The sequence below is a fragment of the Gambusia affinis genome, linkage group LG18 (genome assembly GCF_019740435.1).
Source record: "Gambusia affinis linkage group LG18, SWU_Gaff_1.0, whole genome shotgun sequence".
NCBI lineage: Eukaryota > Metazoa > Chordata > Actinopteri > Cyprinodontiformes > Poeciliidae > Gambusia > Gambusia affinis.
This window is the reverse complement of record NC_057885.1, coordinates 130,525-144,379: the sequence shown is the minus strand read 5'-3', so window position 1 is coordinate 144,379 and position 13,855 is coordinate 130,525. Positions and strand designations below refer to the sequence as shown.

General features: G+C 36.0%; 1 protein-coding gene across 1 annotated transcript in view; it reads left to right on the top strand.

Annotated features, from left to right (window-relative positions):
• Positions 1–13,244, top strand: part of LOC122820622 — a 68,912-nt gene extending 55,668 nt beyond the window's left edge. The window contains exons 16-36 of the mRNA XM_044098197.1: positions 10–101; positions 297–347; positions 872–898; positions 973–1,023; positions 1,103–1,159; positions 1,247–1,297; positions 1,678–1,740; positions 2,638–2,784; positions 3,009–3,041; positions 4,987–5,085; positions 7,243–7,509; positions 8,564–8,842; positions 9,215–9,481; positions 9,799–10,050; positions 10,228–10,341; positions 10,563–10,578; positions 10,656–10,747; positions 11,966–12,016; positions 12,092–12,154; positions 12,251–12,328; positions 12,774–13,244. Of these exons, the coding sequence (XP_043954132.1) occupies positions 10–101; positions 297–347; positions 872–898; positions 973–1,023; positions 1,103–1,159; positions 1,247–1,297; positions 1,678–1,740; positions 2,638–2,784; positions 3,009–3,041; positions 4,987–5,085; positions 7,243–7,509; positions 8,564–8,842; positions 9,215–9,481; positions 9,799–10,050; positions 10,228–10,341; positions 10,563–10,578; positions 10,656–10,747; positions 11,966–12,016; positions 12,092–12,154; positions 12,251–12,309 (2,131 nt within the window). The 3' untranslated portion in view covers positions 12,310–12,328; positions 12,774–13,244. The remainder of the gene's footprint in view (positions 1–9; positions 102–296; positions 348–871; positions 899–972; positions 1,024–1,102; positions 1,160–1,246; positions 1,298–1,677; positions 1,741–2,637; positions 2,785–3,008; positions 3,042–4,986; positions 5,086–7,242; positions 7,510–8,563; positions 8,843–9,214; positions 9,482–9,798; positions 10,051–10,227; positions 10,342–10,562; positions 10,579–10,655; positions 10,748–11,965; positions 12,017–12,091; positions 12,155–12,250; positions 12,329–12,773) is intronic.
• Positions 13,245–13,855: the final 611 nt, after the last annotated feature.

Sequence of the window (13,855 nt, the reverse complement as noted above, 5' to 3'; positions counted from 1 at the left end):
CTGTTTCAGCTCCAATCAGTCAGAGAACAACAATCAGAGCTCCAACAGAAACGATGTCATCAACCTGACTGGAAGCCGTGATTACAACACTCTTCTTCACGGTCAGAATTTGATATTAATTATTATATGTATGATCAATTTTTCTTTACTGCCAGACAATAATTTGTTATGCCAGACAACAAAAAGGAAAAACAGGTCGTCCTGTTAAATTGTTTACTTACATTGCATCTTTCTTACTTTGTTGATTACGTTTGTTCGGTAGAACCTTTAAGTTCTTTTCTTTTTCTGCTCTTTAGGTGATGTTGGTCTCTATGAGTCGGTCAAATCCAATGGAGCTGCAGGAGACGGTAGTGTGTATATTTTAAAAGCTGAATGATAATGTTATTCAACTCAGGAAGAGAGGGTGATTTCCAAACGACACACAGCGTAGAAAAAAATACCACTTAACGTCATTTACTTTAATTGTCAAGAATTGGTGTGGTGTGAGGTGAGGTAGACACGGCAGACCCAGAAGAGATGTAGATGATGAATTTAATCCTGACAATAATCCAGAAACACAGTCCACAGACCTGGCAGCACTGCTGAGCGTAGGTTGATGCTCATAACAGGTAGCAACAGGAAAACATCTATGGACAAACTGACATGTGCAGAACTGACGCCAAAATGAGACGAGGACCCAACCAAGACACGGAGACACAGGTGACACTAAATACACATGAGGTAATCAGGGGACGAGACATACCTGGGAACTAATCAAGGGGATAGACAGGACAACACAGAGACTCAGGCACACAGGAAACTAGAAATAAATACACAGAAAAACATGGAACCTGACATTAATTAATTTTTTTTTTTTTTACTATGTTATTAGGGAAACCTCATGAACCAGATGAGCACAGTGAGAAAACCTTCCTCGATCCTGTTAAATATGTTTATGTTTGTTTTATATTTATTTATTTTTCTACACTTTAGGTGATGCTCATTTCTATGAGTCAGTAAAATACCCTGAAGCTGCAGGAGAAGGTATTAATTTTCAAAGAATTGATGATGTAATTCCCCTGATACTCAGTAATTGACACATCGTCCTGTATTTCATTTGCAGAAGAATCGGAAGGTCCTGCATATTGTCTCATCGAAGTGATGAACGTACGACACGAGAGTGAGTCCCAAACAACACAGAACGTAGCACGAGACGATAAAACTCCACACTTTTGACCCGGTCTTGATTTTTTTTTTTTTTTTTTAGGGAGGCCTCATGAGCGAACTCCTTACTCTGTACTGAGAACAGGAGATTCAGGTACCATCAGAAACAATAGTTGATCTTTTTACTGAAATCTGTCTTCATGGCATCATGCCGCAGCGTCATATGATCATAATCTGCATGAGTTAGCCTCTAAACTTTACATCAGACTCACAGCGGAGAATCGTGACAGTTTGTCTGTTTCATACATCTGTCTGTCTTCTGTTATGTTTCTTCCTCAGACATTTTCCAATAAACTGTAGATTTTAATATCCATTTTTACACTGATAGTCCTAATTTGCCCGGCTGCAGATAATAAGGAACCGCAGAGTTAAACTTACGTTTAACGACGTTAGTTTTACGTTAAATTTATGTCGGCGTCGTTATTAATGGTTACTTTGACAAATATTTTCAGCAAACAATCTCTCTGATTGCAGGAACACGGAGTCCTGCAGCAACAGATGAGGCTGTTTATTCAGAAATCACCATGGATACCGCAAGTTAAGCCGGTTCAAGCTGCAAAATACGAGATAAAATTTGCTATAAGGATGTAAAGAAAGCTGCATTTATAAACACAAAGCTTCTCGACAGTAAAAGGAAATATAACCAGATGTTTTGTAGTTTTGATGATATACATGCTTATGAAGGATCAGTATTGTTTTTCAGCATAATCTATCAGCTTTCTATTTAATTTAATTCATGTTTAAGAATTTGCAACATTGCATTTAGGCTTTTTCAGAATGTAGCGAGAGGGAAAAGTGAGATATTTGAATGTCTGTGCCTAACTTAGGAGCTTTTTAAATGTAAAACGATGTTAATTTCACACAGAGCATAGAAAAACTTTTATTTGTTGTTAAATTTGAGCCACAATCCCCAAAATTACAAACAATAAAAGCTTGAAGTATCTCACTCTGTGTAATGAATCTATGTAATATATAATTCTTACTTTCTGAGGTAAGTTTTCCATGAAATTTAAATTTTTTGAGTTGGATTTTTATATCATCGTCTTCCTAAAGTAATGGCCTACGTATGTTTTTTTTTCTTTGCCAGAAGAAGTTTTTCACTTTTGGTAAAAAACAAATAAACAAACAAACAAACAAACAACAAAAAAAAAAAAACTAAGGCCATTATTTTAGGAAGGTGACAATATAGGAAGTAGTTTGCACAAGACACTTGTGCAACTTTTTCTTTTTGCAGGCGAAAAACACGTTTAGTTAAAACGTGACTGTGTGTGATTGAGCTTTAAAAACTCTAAATTGATTCAACAAACCCATCAAATTGAGAGCTGTGTATCTCTGCTAGGTATGTAGGGCTAGCAGAGGTGCATCTAGATAGGACGTATAAATATATTGAGCAACTGCTGCGGTCAAAGCTGCTGCAGTTTTTAAAACTCTGAGTAATGGGAAGGAAACACGTAAGAAGCTATAAAGAGGAAGTATTCTGGAAACTTCTCTTTTTTTCACAAGATAGAAGATTTCCTGGTTATAGTTGTTCAGCCGGTCGAGATGCGAGGATGGGAAACACTTGGCTTTACGTGCTATTCTGTAAGTACATTTATTAACGTTAAAAATACATGATTAAACTAACATTTTCTTAAACTGGCTGCTTGTCTCTAAATAAAGAGATAATGCAAATATCAGCTACATTGTTACATTAAATTAATTCAGAAATGTTTTTAAATGCCAGTTTTTCTTTGTTATTGCAATTGTCTTTCTTCCTGATTGATCCGTTTTTCTGGCTTTATCATAAATGTGTCTGTTTTATGTAGTGTTCAGTTCAGTCACCAGTGGACACAGCAAGGGTGAGACACATTTCCTGATTATATCGTCTTGACTTTTCGTGTCTAGTATTTTACTGATAGTAGTATCTCTCGAACTGCTGATTCGCTGGTTTAAAACTTCTAGTTCTGTAAAGAGCAGAAACTAAAAGGTGTTTATGTGGAAAGACCTGAACTGCCTTCACAACAGCTTCACCTGTTAACCCACAAAGTTCATAGTCCAGATGCAAGGAGCAGGTATAACGAGACCAGGCAGTGTCATTACGAAACCTTAAAATATTGCTAGAGTGAATGAGAAGCCACAATATGTTTCATTGTCTTTTGGCTTTATCATTTATCAGTAAGACAGAGAAAAACATATTTGAATTAAAAATCCACTGCTGTTTGAATGAATTCACGAATCTTTGGAGTGTAACAACAAAGTTCTCCGAAGATCTGCAGACGAAACGAGCCCATAAGACCAAAGATCTTCCGGTATACTAGCGTTAGCCGCTGACCTTTTAACGTATTCACACCTGTCAGCTGCTACATTTTTGTGCTGCTTGTTTCACCTCAAACCATCCTGAAGTTTTATTCCCAGGCTGTTTTGGGAATAAAACTCCAAACCAACAAGACGAGAGCAAAAACTGCTCCATGCAGTGTTAGCCTGAAAGTTTCGCTAACTTCTCATGCTTGACAAGGTTTCTATTGGTTTGCAGACTGGATGAGAACACAGGAAACTGTTCGCTGAGAATAGAAGCAAACGCTTGTGAGGTCAACACCTCTGCCTGTAATAGCACAGCCACACTTTAAAATATAAAAAAAACAGTATTGTGTTTTCAACATGTCTATGAATTGGCAGAAGCCGGATAGAGGAAGAGTTTTCAAAACACCTATTAGGTTTTAATCTCCTCTCGACCTAAAAATCTGCAGAACAGGAATTGAATATGTCGATGTTTTTGAGTTGATCATGGTGACGTTGTTTTCTGTAATGGCAGTGTGGGTTCAGCTTCAATCCCAGGTTTGCATTTTCACGTCAACAAATGTAAAAACTTGTTAAACGTGAAACAAATGGATTCCTGTCTAGTCTGATCTACTGTAGTGGCCAAACTAGACAGGAGTGACTAGAACAACACGGCGTGTGAAGAGGGTAGGGCACATATGTCAGAGTCAAGGCCCGCGGGCCACATCCGGCCCGCGAGAAGATTTTTTACGGCCCCTGGGATGATCTTGATTTATTATTAGAACCGGCCCGCAGACCGCAGCAGGCCGGCACCCCGTCTGAAAAAAAATATCTTCCTTATTTGAACTGTAAGTAGTTCTTTAAATGTTCTGTGAGATGATGTACTTACCCATGTATCCATAACAACCGGAACTTTCAATATCCACCAAGTTATTGCCGAAATATACCGTCTATTAAACGAGTGCCCCCCGGATTAATTACACTGTGCAGCTGCAGCTGCGAAGTTACCGTATTAACCCGATACTTGCTGGAAAGTGCAACGTCTCCCCTTTCAGAAACCGTTGGAATTTTCCCACTTAGCGCTACGTGTGGCGGAATTACGGTACTGCAAATTTAGATAGATTTTTGCACTTTATTTTATTGTATTTCAATCCAATTATATTTTAAAAATATTTCAGTTGTGTCTGTTGAAAATTAAAGATTACTGACAGAGCCATAAGAAAATATTGCTTTATTTATCTGATCATATTGGAATATATTTGTTAGGTTTTCAGTAGGTTCAATTAGGTTCACTAGACTATATGCGTCATTTAAAAAAATTTCAATGAACATTCGATCAGTCCGGCCCTCGGCTTGTAGCTAAAGCTTTTATTTGGCCCTCCGTCCATTTGACTTTGACACCCCTGGGGTAGGGAATGAACGCTGAAATCTACCTTAGTAAAAACATGTAAAATCCAGCTACACTGTTCTCTTTAAACTGTAAAAAAAAAAATGATTCAGGAACTTGAGTTTAAAATATTTTGACAGGACCCAGGTCTGGTTCCCAAGGTCCAAATGATCTAAGTCAACCAAAAGGACAAAAATATTTGAAACAACCAGGATCCTCTGAAGAAACTGGAACATCAGGTAAAACAAAACTGATGATGTCTGTTGCTGTACAGACATCATCAATTAGTTCACTATTGTTTTGTATAGTTTATCACATGCAATATGTAAATGTATTTTCTGTTTCAATCTATGTTTGGATGGAGGGCACGCTGGTGACCAAAATACCAATAATGGATGTAACATTAGATAAACTGAGCTGTTGTCATAATTTGTAGACTTTTAGGTGTTGAATGATTAGTTAATGTAACTGTGGGAGTGCTGAATCATAATGCTGGTTTTATCCTCTTATGGCATCCTTAAAAAACAACAACATGTCAATCAGTTCATTAGTTAAACCAGTGTGTTTCCGGTCCTCAGGCCCCCTGCACTGCATGTTTTAGGTGTTTCCCTTCTGCCACACACCTGGATTGAATATGTGGGTGATTAACAGGCTTCTGCAGCCCTTGATGGTCATGCAATCATTTGAATCAGCTGCTCTGGAATAGAGGTACATCTAAAACATGCAGAGCAGGGGGGGCCTGAGGACTGGAAATGAGAAGCGCTGAGTTAAACCAATAAGTGTTTCAACTTATTGGGATTTTAGACGTCTAACCTCAAAAACCGCTGCATTTTTCTGAGATGTGCGATTTCTTAAAAAGACAAAAAGAAACAGTAAAATGCACCACGTTCTGGAAAAACTGCAGAGAGTCAGAGCCATCATATTATATATGGTACAAAATATTCCAACATAAAAGTCACAGTTTGCAAAATTACCCAGATTAATTATTTTTGTGTGTGGAATCCTTAAACCTTATTAAACTAGTTGCAAACAGATTTTTATCAGTCTCTCGTTGAGAATGTAAGGAGCTGCTAGAGCGACGTTGAAGTGAGGATAAAAAAACAAACTTTCTTGTGAGCACCAGATAACATGTGACACACACAGGATAGTATCTGGTTGCACACAAGATGCTATCTGGTGTCTGTGCACACGAAAGAGTTTCTTCTTTTTCTTTTTTTTTCCTTCAGTGTCTCTTTAGTTTCTCTGTAAGAATTTGTTGCATTGATGTTAACAAACTATTTATTAATGGATGTTTATTTGAAAAAGAGGAAAACAATATCAGAGTTTGGGATGCCTGTCTATGTGGGGAAAATATGTTGATATAATTGTCTTTTTGTCAAAATAGTACTTTATTGATTTGCTGCTGAATATTAGATAAATAACGTCCTGCTTATTAATTATGGTAACTTATTGGAACATGTTGAGAAAACTCCACATAATTTATGAAAGTGGAGGGAGAACATGAAGTTAATGGCATCAATAACTGTAGATAATTAATAACTGAGAATAGTAGGAAACAGTAGCAGAGTGGTAGATTGATCATTTTGTCCTCCTGAATCATTAGCTCTTAAATATCGACATAGTTCAGAATAATCTGATAAGTCTAATTATAAGTTTGATCAACTTTGTTTTAAGTTTGACCTTAAAAGTAGACGAGGTCTGTCGTACTGGTTGAAAACTTTCATTTCACCACATTTTTACCTTCATGCACTTTTCACTTCAACGTAGAAATTAAAAACAAACTACACAAGTTTGTCAACAGCTGAAAAAAATTTTAAAAGATGCCAGAATTAAAAACTGATTTATGCTCCACAAGCCTGAAGAAGATGAAGAAATATTCCAGCAGATCATTTCACGCAGTGTTATTTGCTGGTTTTTTATGGAACTTCTTTTTAAAAAATGGTGTTATATACTGTATCTAATAAAATGTAAAATGAGATGAGAGAAACTTTATTGTCCCAAAATAAACTTGTCTTGGGTCCAGATGCAGCTGCTGCAAAATCCAAAAATCACAACTATCATGTTACATTTACACATAAAACCACTAAATACATTATAAAATAAGGAAATAGTACAAAAAATAACATAGCAGGACCTTTTAAAATCTTAGATATTATTGTCTACAGTCACAATTTATTATATGTTTAGGGATATTTATTTATGTAATACATTATGCAACAAATGTGATTGCCAAGCAAAACTCAACTAATCAGAGGTTACTGTTGGTGGAGAACAAAATGGAAATAAACTGGAGCAGAAAGTTCTGATTTAGTCATCATTCAACTTTAGGCCAACAAAAAAAAATGTTGATTTAATGTTTCTCTAAAACTAATACATTATGTTGTTTATGTGAACAGTTTCCCATAGAGCCACTGTGACCCTGAGTCCAAACTGGCCTCTGATATACAAAGGAGAGAGACTTGCTCTCCAGTGTGAGATCCTAGGAGGAGAAGGAACAAAGTGGACGTATGAATGGAGACCAAGAAAGTTAAATGAATTTCAAATATCCCAGGAATACTTTTTCATACATTCAGCTAATGAGTCTCATAGTGGAGGATACAGCTGCAGAGGAACAAGTGAAAAAGGCTCAACAGACTGGAGTGATGTTGTCGTGTTAACTGTGTGTAAGTTGGTCATAAATCTTTCATATAAAAACTTTATTGCACATTTTTGATACAAATAAGTGACATTAAGTCAATGTTTTTTCATTAGTAATTAACTGGTTACTTTGATTCTTTGGATTTCCAAGTTCTTTCTTATCGATACAAAAAAGCTGAAATTTAAAAAATAAGTTCAGGACAAAAGTTTGTTTTGTCTGAGGCTGTTTTAGTTTTAAAGGAATGAAACTTTAGTTAAAAGTGTCAGGATTCTGCGTTTTTCAGTTTGTTTGTTTTTTATGTCACATTATGTTTGAGTTCACTTTAGTCCTTCATGGTCATTTTAGATTTAATATTTTGATGGATTTTGTTTTGTTTAGATTGTTCTTACTTTCCTCTGTAGTATTTCTAGTTATGTTTATTTCTTTGTTATTTCATCTTTCTAGTCTGTTATTCTTAGAAGTTTGAGTTTATGTCTCTTTATTGATTATTATTGATTTTAGCCAAGTTATTTCTTCAGTCCTTGTAGTTATTCATTATGTCAGCTCCCTCATAGTGTGTCTAGTTTTTCTTTCTTGCTACTTTAGCTTTAGTTTTGTTAAGTCTGCATTTGTCCATCTTTCTCTAGTGATTCTAGTTTGGTTATGTCTTTAGTCCTTCTAGTTACTCTAGCTCAGTGTTTCTTAGTTATCAAAAACTAAAAAACACTGTACATTTAGTACTCACCTGTAATCATTTAAGCTCATCAGTCCTGGTTTTATCCAGCTTTCTGTTCTCAGTATTTAAGCCTCTCATTCACTCCCATGTCTCATCAGATCTTCTGGCAGTAGTAGCTCAGGGAAGTTGTGGAGGGGATTGATCTCTTCACGTATTATCTATGTGATATTGTACTGTCACAAGTTACATTCTGCAGTTTTAATAGAAATTTAACCAATCAAACTTTCTCAATGAGCCGTTTCTGAATGTAAACTTGAGTCCACTAATTGTACTGACTTTCTGACAATGTGTCAAAATATTTTTCTTTAAACTGAAGACTAATATACAAATATTTTATTCTTGACTCAATGTGACTCTCCAACAGATGAAGTCTCTGTGTTTCCATCTTGGTTCAGTCCTGGAGCCTCAGTGACTCTGAGCTGTGAGGTTGAACATCCACCTGCAGGAACCAGGTTCTTCTGGTATAAAGCTGTTTATAATCCACCACGGAGATCCTACAGATATGAGCTGCTGCCTGGCAGCTCTGATGGGACTGAAGAGAATTTCTACATTGTTCATGGACTCAGTAATACAGCAGGTTATGTGTGTGAAGCAGGAAATGGAGAACGAAAATTAAGAGAGCCAAGTTTTGTCTGGTCAGCAGGTCAGTTTGTCTTAGTGAATCTCATCTTAGTGAACTGGAAATGTTTTTACTTTGTTTCTACTCAGTCATGATCTTTGTCTTAAAAGTAATTTGAAAGTATGTGGAGCTGGTGAATTTATGATCCATATAATGAAGAAACCATGTTTAACCTCTGCTTTTATTTTTCATACATTCATTTCAAAATGTGAAGCAGAAATTAAAAATAACATTGAGAAAGTGACAACTACAGGTTATGTTATATGTGAAAGAGGGTGGATCACCAATACAGTTTTTGTTTAATGTATTTATTTGATTAATTTGCTGTGATTTCAACATTGATTTGGTAGAATCTGCTTTATTCTAGATTAAACATTATTGTATATTTGTTTCCAGATCCTCGTCCAGCAGCTTCTCTCTCAGTGAATCCTGACAGAGTTCAACACTTCAGATCTGAATCTGTGACTCTGAGCTGTGAGGGAAACTCTGATGAGTGGAGAGTGATGAGGTTTACAGAAAGAGATGGACTGTCATCCTGCTCCATCTGGGGGACAATGACTGGATCTACATGCACCATTAAACCATTTCTGTTGAATAGTGGAGTGTTCTGGTGTGAGTCTGGATCAGGAGAGTTCAGCAATGCAGTGAACATCACTGTACATGGTAAGTTATGATTTATAAACCTTTTCTTACACAGTTTCCCTGTACTGTCCAGTCTGTTTTCATAGGGATATAATTATTGTAAAACATTATAAGTTTAAGTTGTGCTTAACAACTAATACTTGTTTTTCACTCCAACCAAAACACAATTTATATTTTAGAAGAAAACAAATCATAACATGAATAAAATCAGGATTTTTATGATTGCATGCTAACTATGTTTCTGTTAACTCTCGAGCAGAAAGTAGAAAACAAATCTTTCCTCAATGACATACAGCTCCATCTTTGATATCTGAAATGTAACTTGATCTGTTTTACAGACAGTCTTTTTTTAAATATTATCCTGGTGAGCCCTGTTCATCCTGTGACTGAAGGAGATCCTGTTACTCTGAGCTGCAAACACAAAACACAAAAACTTCTCTCCAAAGTGTTTTTCTATCACAATGATAAACTCATCCAGAATGACAACAGAGAGGAGCTGAAGATCTCTGCAGTGTCAAAGTCAGATGAAGGTTTCTACAAATGTCAACATTCAGGAAAAGAGTCACCAAGCAGCTGGATGTCTATTAGAGGTGAGGAGGATTTTAAAAACTTCAGTCGTCTTCATTGGTGAAACCATTTAGCTGTTTGAGACGAACACTTTGGATCTTTGAAGGTGTGATGCAGATTTTTTGCGCGTGTTCAAATCTAAAGTCACAGTTATGACATGTAATTAACACTTATTCCTTATTAATGTTTTTTATTTCCAGTAACTGAATCCAGTCTTGTCAGCTCTTCACTTCCTGTGATGATGATCGTTGGACCAGTTGTTGGAGTCGTTCTCTTTATTCTCGTTATTCTCCTGATCTTGTTGTGTTCCAAAGGTGAGACAATTTTGTTTTCATAATTAATTATATTGTTGCTCCAAATTTTTTCTTAAGAAAGAGAGACGAGGTGAGAGAAATGACTGCAGATGCAAATTAGCCTCAATCTCTAAGTCAGGCATTTAAATAATGAACTTAAACAACTGTGTTACTTAATATGCATTGTTGCTTCTAAATTAAAAAAACAATGTGATAATATGATATAAAATATATTTTCACAGGTTTATGGTGCATCAGGTCAGTGCAGCAGTTTATTTCCTTTATACTAACATTTTCAAACTGTCATCAATTTAATTTCATGTGTGATGTTTCAGATCGAAGCAGCCAGAGGGCAGAGGTCAAACCTCACCCACCGACCTTGGAGTCAACAACACTGAAGGTCATGAGTACAGCTCTCTTTCTCATGGTCAGAGCCTCAATGTTTTTCAGTCATTGAGATTTATTTACTCCTAATTGTAATGTCATTAATAATGATGAGTTTTAAGCGTCTCATTCATTCGAGTTTATCAAAAGTCAACAAAGTTTGACGACAATGCCAGTCAGAAATTTCCTTTCAATCACGATTTACATGAATGTCATTAATTTGGGGTTTTTAATGCTGCATTTTCACTCTGCTTTTGATGACGCACTATAAAAAAAATGGATCTTAAATTGATTGTGGATCTTTTTATTGATTCACACAAGTTGATAACTAGTTTTGAAACGTATACAAGTCAACTAAAACTTGAATAAATGTCGTCCAGTGAGTCGGAGAGAAGCTCTGTGGTTGAAGTTTGCAGCCATCAGCAGGCATTGCTGATGCCTGCAATGATCAGCATTTGCTACGGTCAAACAGCATTTGACCGTTTTTAAAATGGTAAAAAGAAAAATTCATCTAATTGGTTGGTTTCCTGGAAGAAGATCCATATTTTAAGAAAAATGCGCTTTAAAGGGTGAGTTGACAGTAGATGTTATAACTCAGACTTGCTGCTGCTCTTTTTCTTGAGGAAAAGGAAATGTTACACTTCTCATAAGACAGTGGTGTGCATTTCTCCTTACAAACTCAAACATTTACTGTAATAAGTGATTAAAACATCGAGCTGGTTTTCTTTGAATGTGCAGTAATATCCTGTTTGTTTTCCTCAGAAACAGCATGTTTGCGTCTACCAGTTATTGCTAAAGTAACTTTACCAGAGAAGCCATTTATCTACCTAATGCACATTTTTGTCTCTCCCATCAACATTTTAACCATAGTGAACCATATTTGGAATGTCCTATTTCAACCAACATTGCACAACACTTGCTGCTTTCTTCCACAAACATAGGTAACCTCAGTAGCATGCATGTCGTGACTGTTGGGTTTGTTGTTTTTTTTTATTACTCAACTTCTTTTCCTGGTACTAATTCATCAAGCTTTTTCTCCAGAAACAGTAGTAGTAGATTTGACTGATGACGTTGGACCGCCAGTATTACTACCAGACTTGGTGACGGCAGCAAAAGCTTCAACAAAAGTTGCTGAATGACATTTAGCCACTAAATTCCACTTCTTCCACCAATTTTACAGAAATGTGTTCTTTAAGTATTATAATCTACGTGAAAATAAACGAAGAAAGCACAAAAAACCGTTTTCCTTCTTTTTTTGCAGATAACGCCAATCTCTACGCGTCAGTCAAGTCCTCCGAAACGACAGGAAATGGTGAAGTACATCTTTGAAACGCAACAGATGCAAAAGTTAAAGCCGTAGCCCTTCTAAAATTGTGAAATGTTTCAGCTGCAGATGAAGCCAGAGATGTCACGTACTCTCGCATTGAACTGAAAGACATCGACAGAACGAGTGAGTTCCAGGCACTTTTAATGTGCAACAGGAGAAAATAACTGAGTGGTTTTGACCTTGTATTTGTTGTTGTTGTTGTTGTTACGATCCTCACAGGAAGACCTCGTGAAGCAGAGGAGAACGCCGTTTACTCTGAAGTGAAGTTGCAGGAGTAGGATGAGAATAAACTGAAAGGTAACTTTTGACTTTACTAATATGCAAACATGCAATGCCGTGATGGAGGAAAGACGAAACTCAAACCAGTAATTGGAGGTTTAATGTCAACGTTCCCATTAAATATATAAGTGAGAATTGGGTTTGAGCAGAACAAATGTTTTCTGTTTCAGATTTCAAAATATGATGAGTTTAGTTGAGTTGGTCAGAGTTACCAGGTTCGGTCATATAGTTCATGAGAGTCTCCTAGTGGCCGCTTTCTTAGTTGCGATCAATAAATAGAATAAATCCAAGAGAAAAATGAAAGGCTAAGAATATGTGTGCATCCATCCTTATTCGTCAAGGTCAAGCGTCTTCATCTTTAAAAATTGCAGAGTGACGAATCTGTTGAAAGATTTCAGATTCTTGATTCACCGTTTTCATTCTGTAGGTGAACGTTTGACACAGATCTTCTTTTCATTTGCAGACCAGAGGAGTCCTGCAGCAGCAGATTCAGCAGTTTATCAGGTCAGGATAACAACCCGGCCACATGAGATGCATGATGTGACGGGCTCTGCTAAAAGTTGTTACGAGTTAAAACTCATCACATCCTTCAAATTCCCACTTTTTCCACATGTTTCTGTTAGGAATCCATTAAGGAAGCTGTTTTATGAAATTACTGCAAGGGCTGAAATGCATTTTCTTAAATTCTTTTGATTTTGATTTATATTTGCCGATGTAAAATTTGAAGCACAGCAACCTGTCTTTAAGCTGATAGTTTTTCTTTAATGCTTTGAAGGTTTGGATGTAAATGCGTTCCGTCGCAAAACGCAGCAAAGAAAGAAAATGTAAAACATGTAAATGTTTTGTAGAGTTTTTGTTTTACAATGTTTTTAAATGTACTAGTTGTTAGTATAAGCTCTCTGTTTTTCAAATTTTGATAAAATTGTTGTTTTCATATTTTCATAGTTTGTCTTTTCATGCTGCCGTGTTTTCATTTGCTGCTGCGTCTCATTGGCAGTGTAGCAGTTTATATGCAAACATTTATGTTATCCAACTGCATAGTCAGCTTCGCGCTTAAAATGTGACAACTTCATAGTTTTTCTGAGCCATGTGTCTTAAATCAACCGTATTGTGAAGTAAGATCTGTCAAAATCCGTGTAATTAAATTTGGACACATGAAGGGATGTAGTTGGATTTTTCTGAACGGTTTTATGTTGTCAGTCATCTGATTGTGGGTTTAATCTCACCAGACTCTATTTATAACTTTCTTTTATAATAAAGTGCAGTAGATTTTTATTTAATAACATTTTACATCTGTTTTACTTCTAGGAAACCAACTAATTTAAATTAGTTCCTCCCAATCTGCAAAAGCACAAAAGAAAACAAAACAAAAAAAACAACAACCAAGCAGCCAATAGTTCATTATCGGCTGCTGAAAGCTTGTGATTGGTTGCTAAAATACATACATTAAATATTTGTTTGGCATATATTTGACATAAAAAAAAATAAATCTACAGAAATACTTTATTTTTTTCTTTCAAGAATGATCAATTTCATTTTGTATCA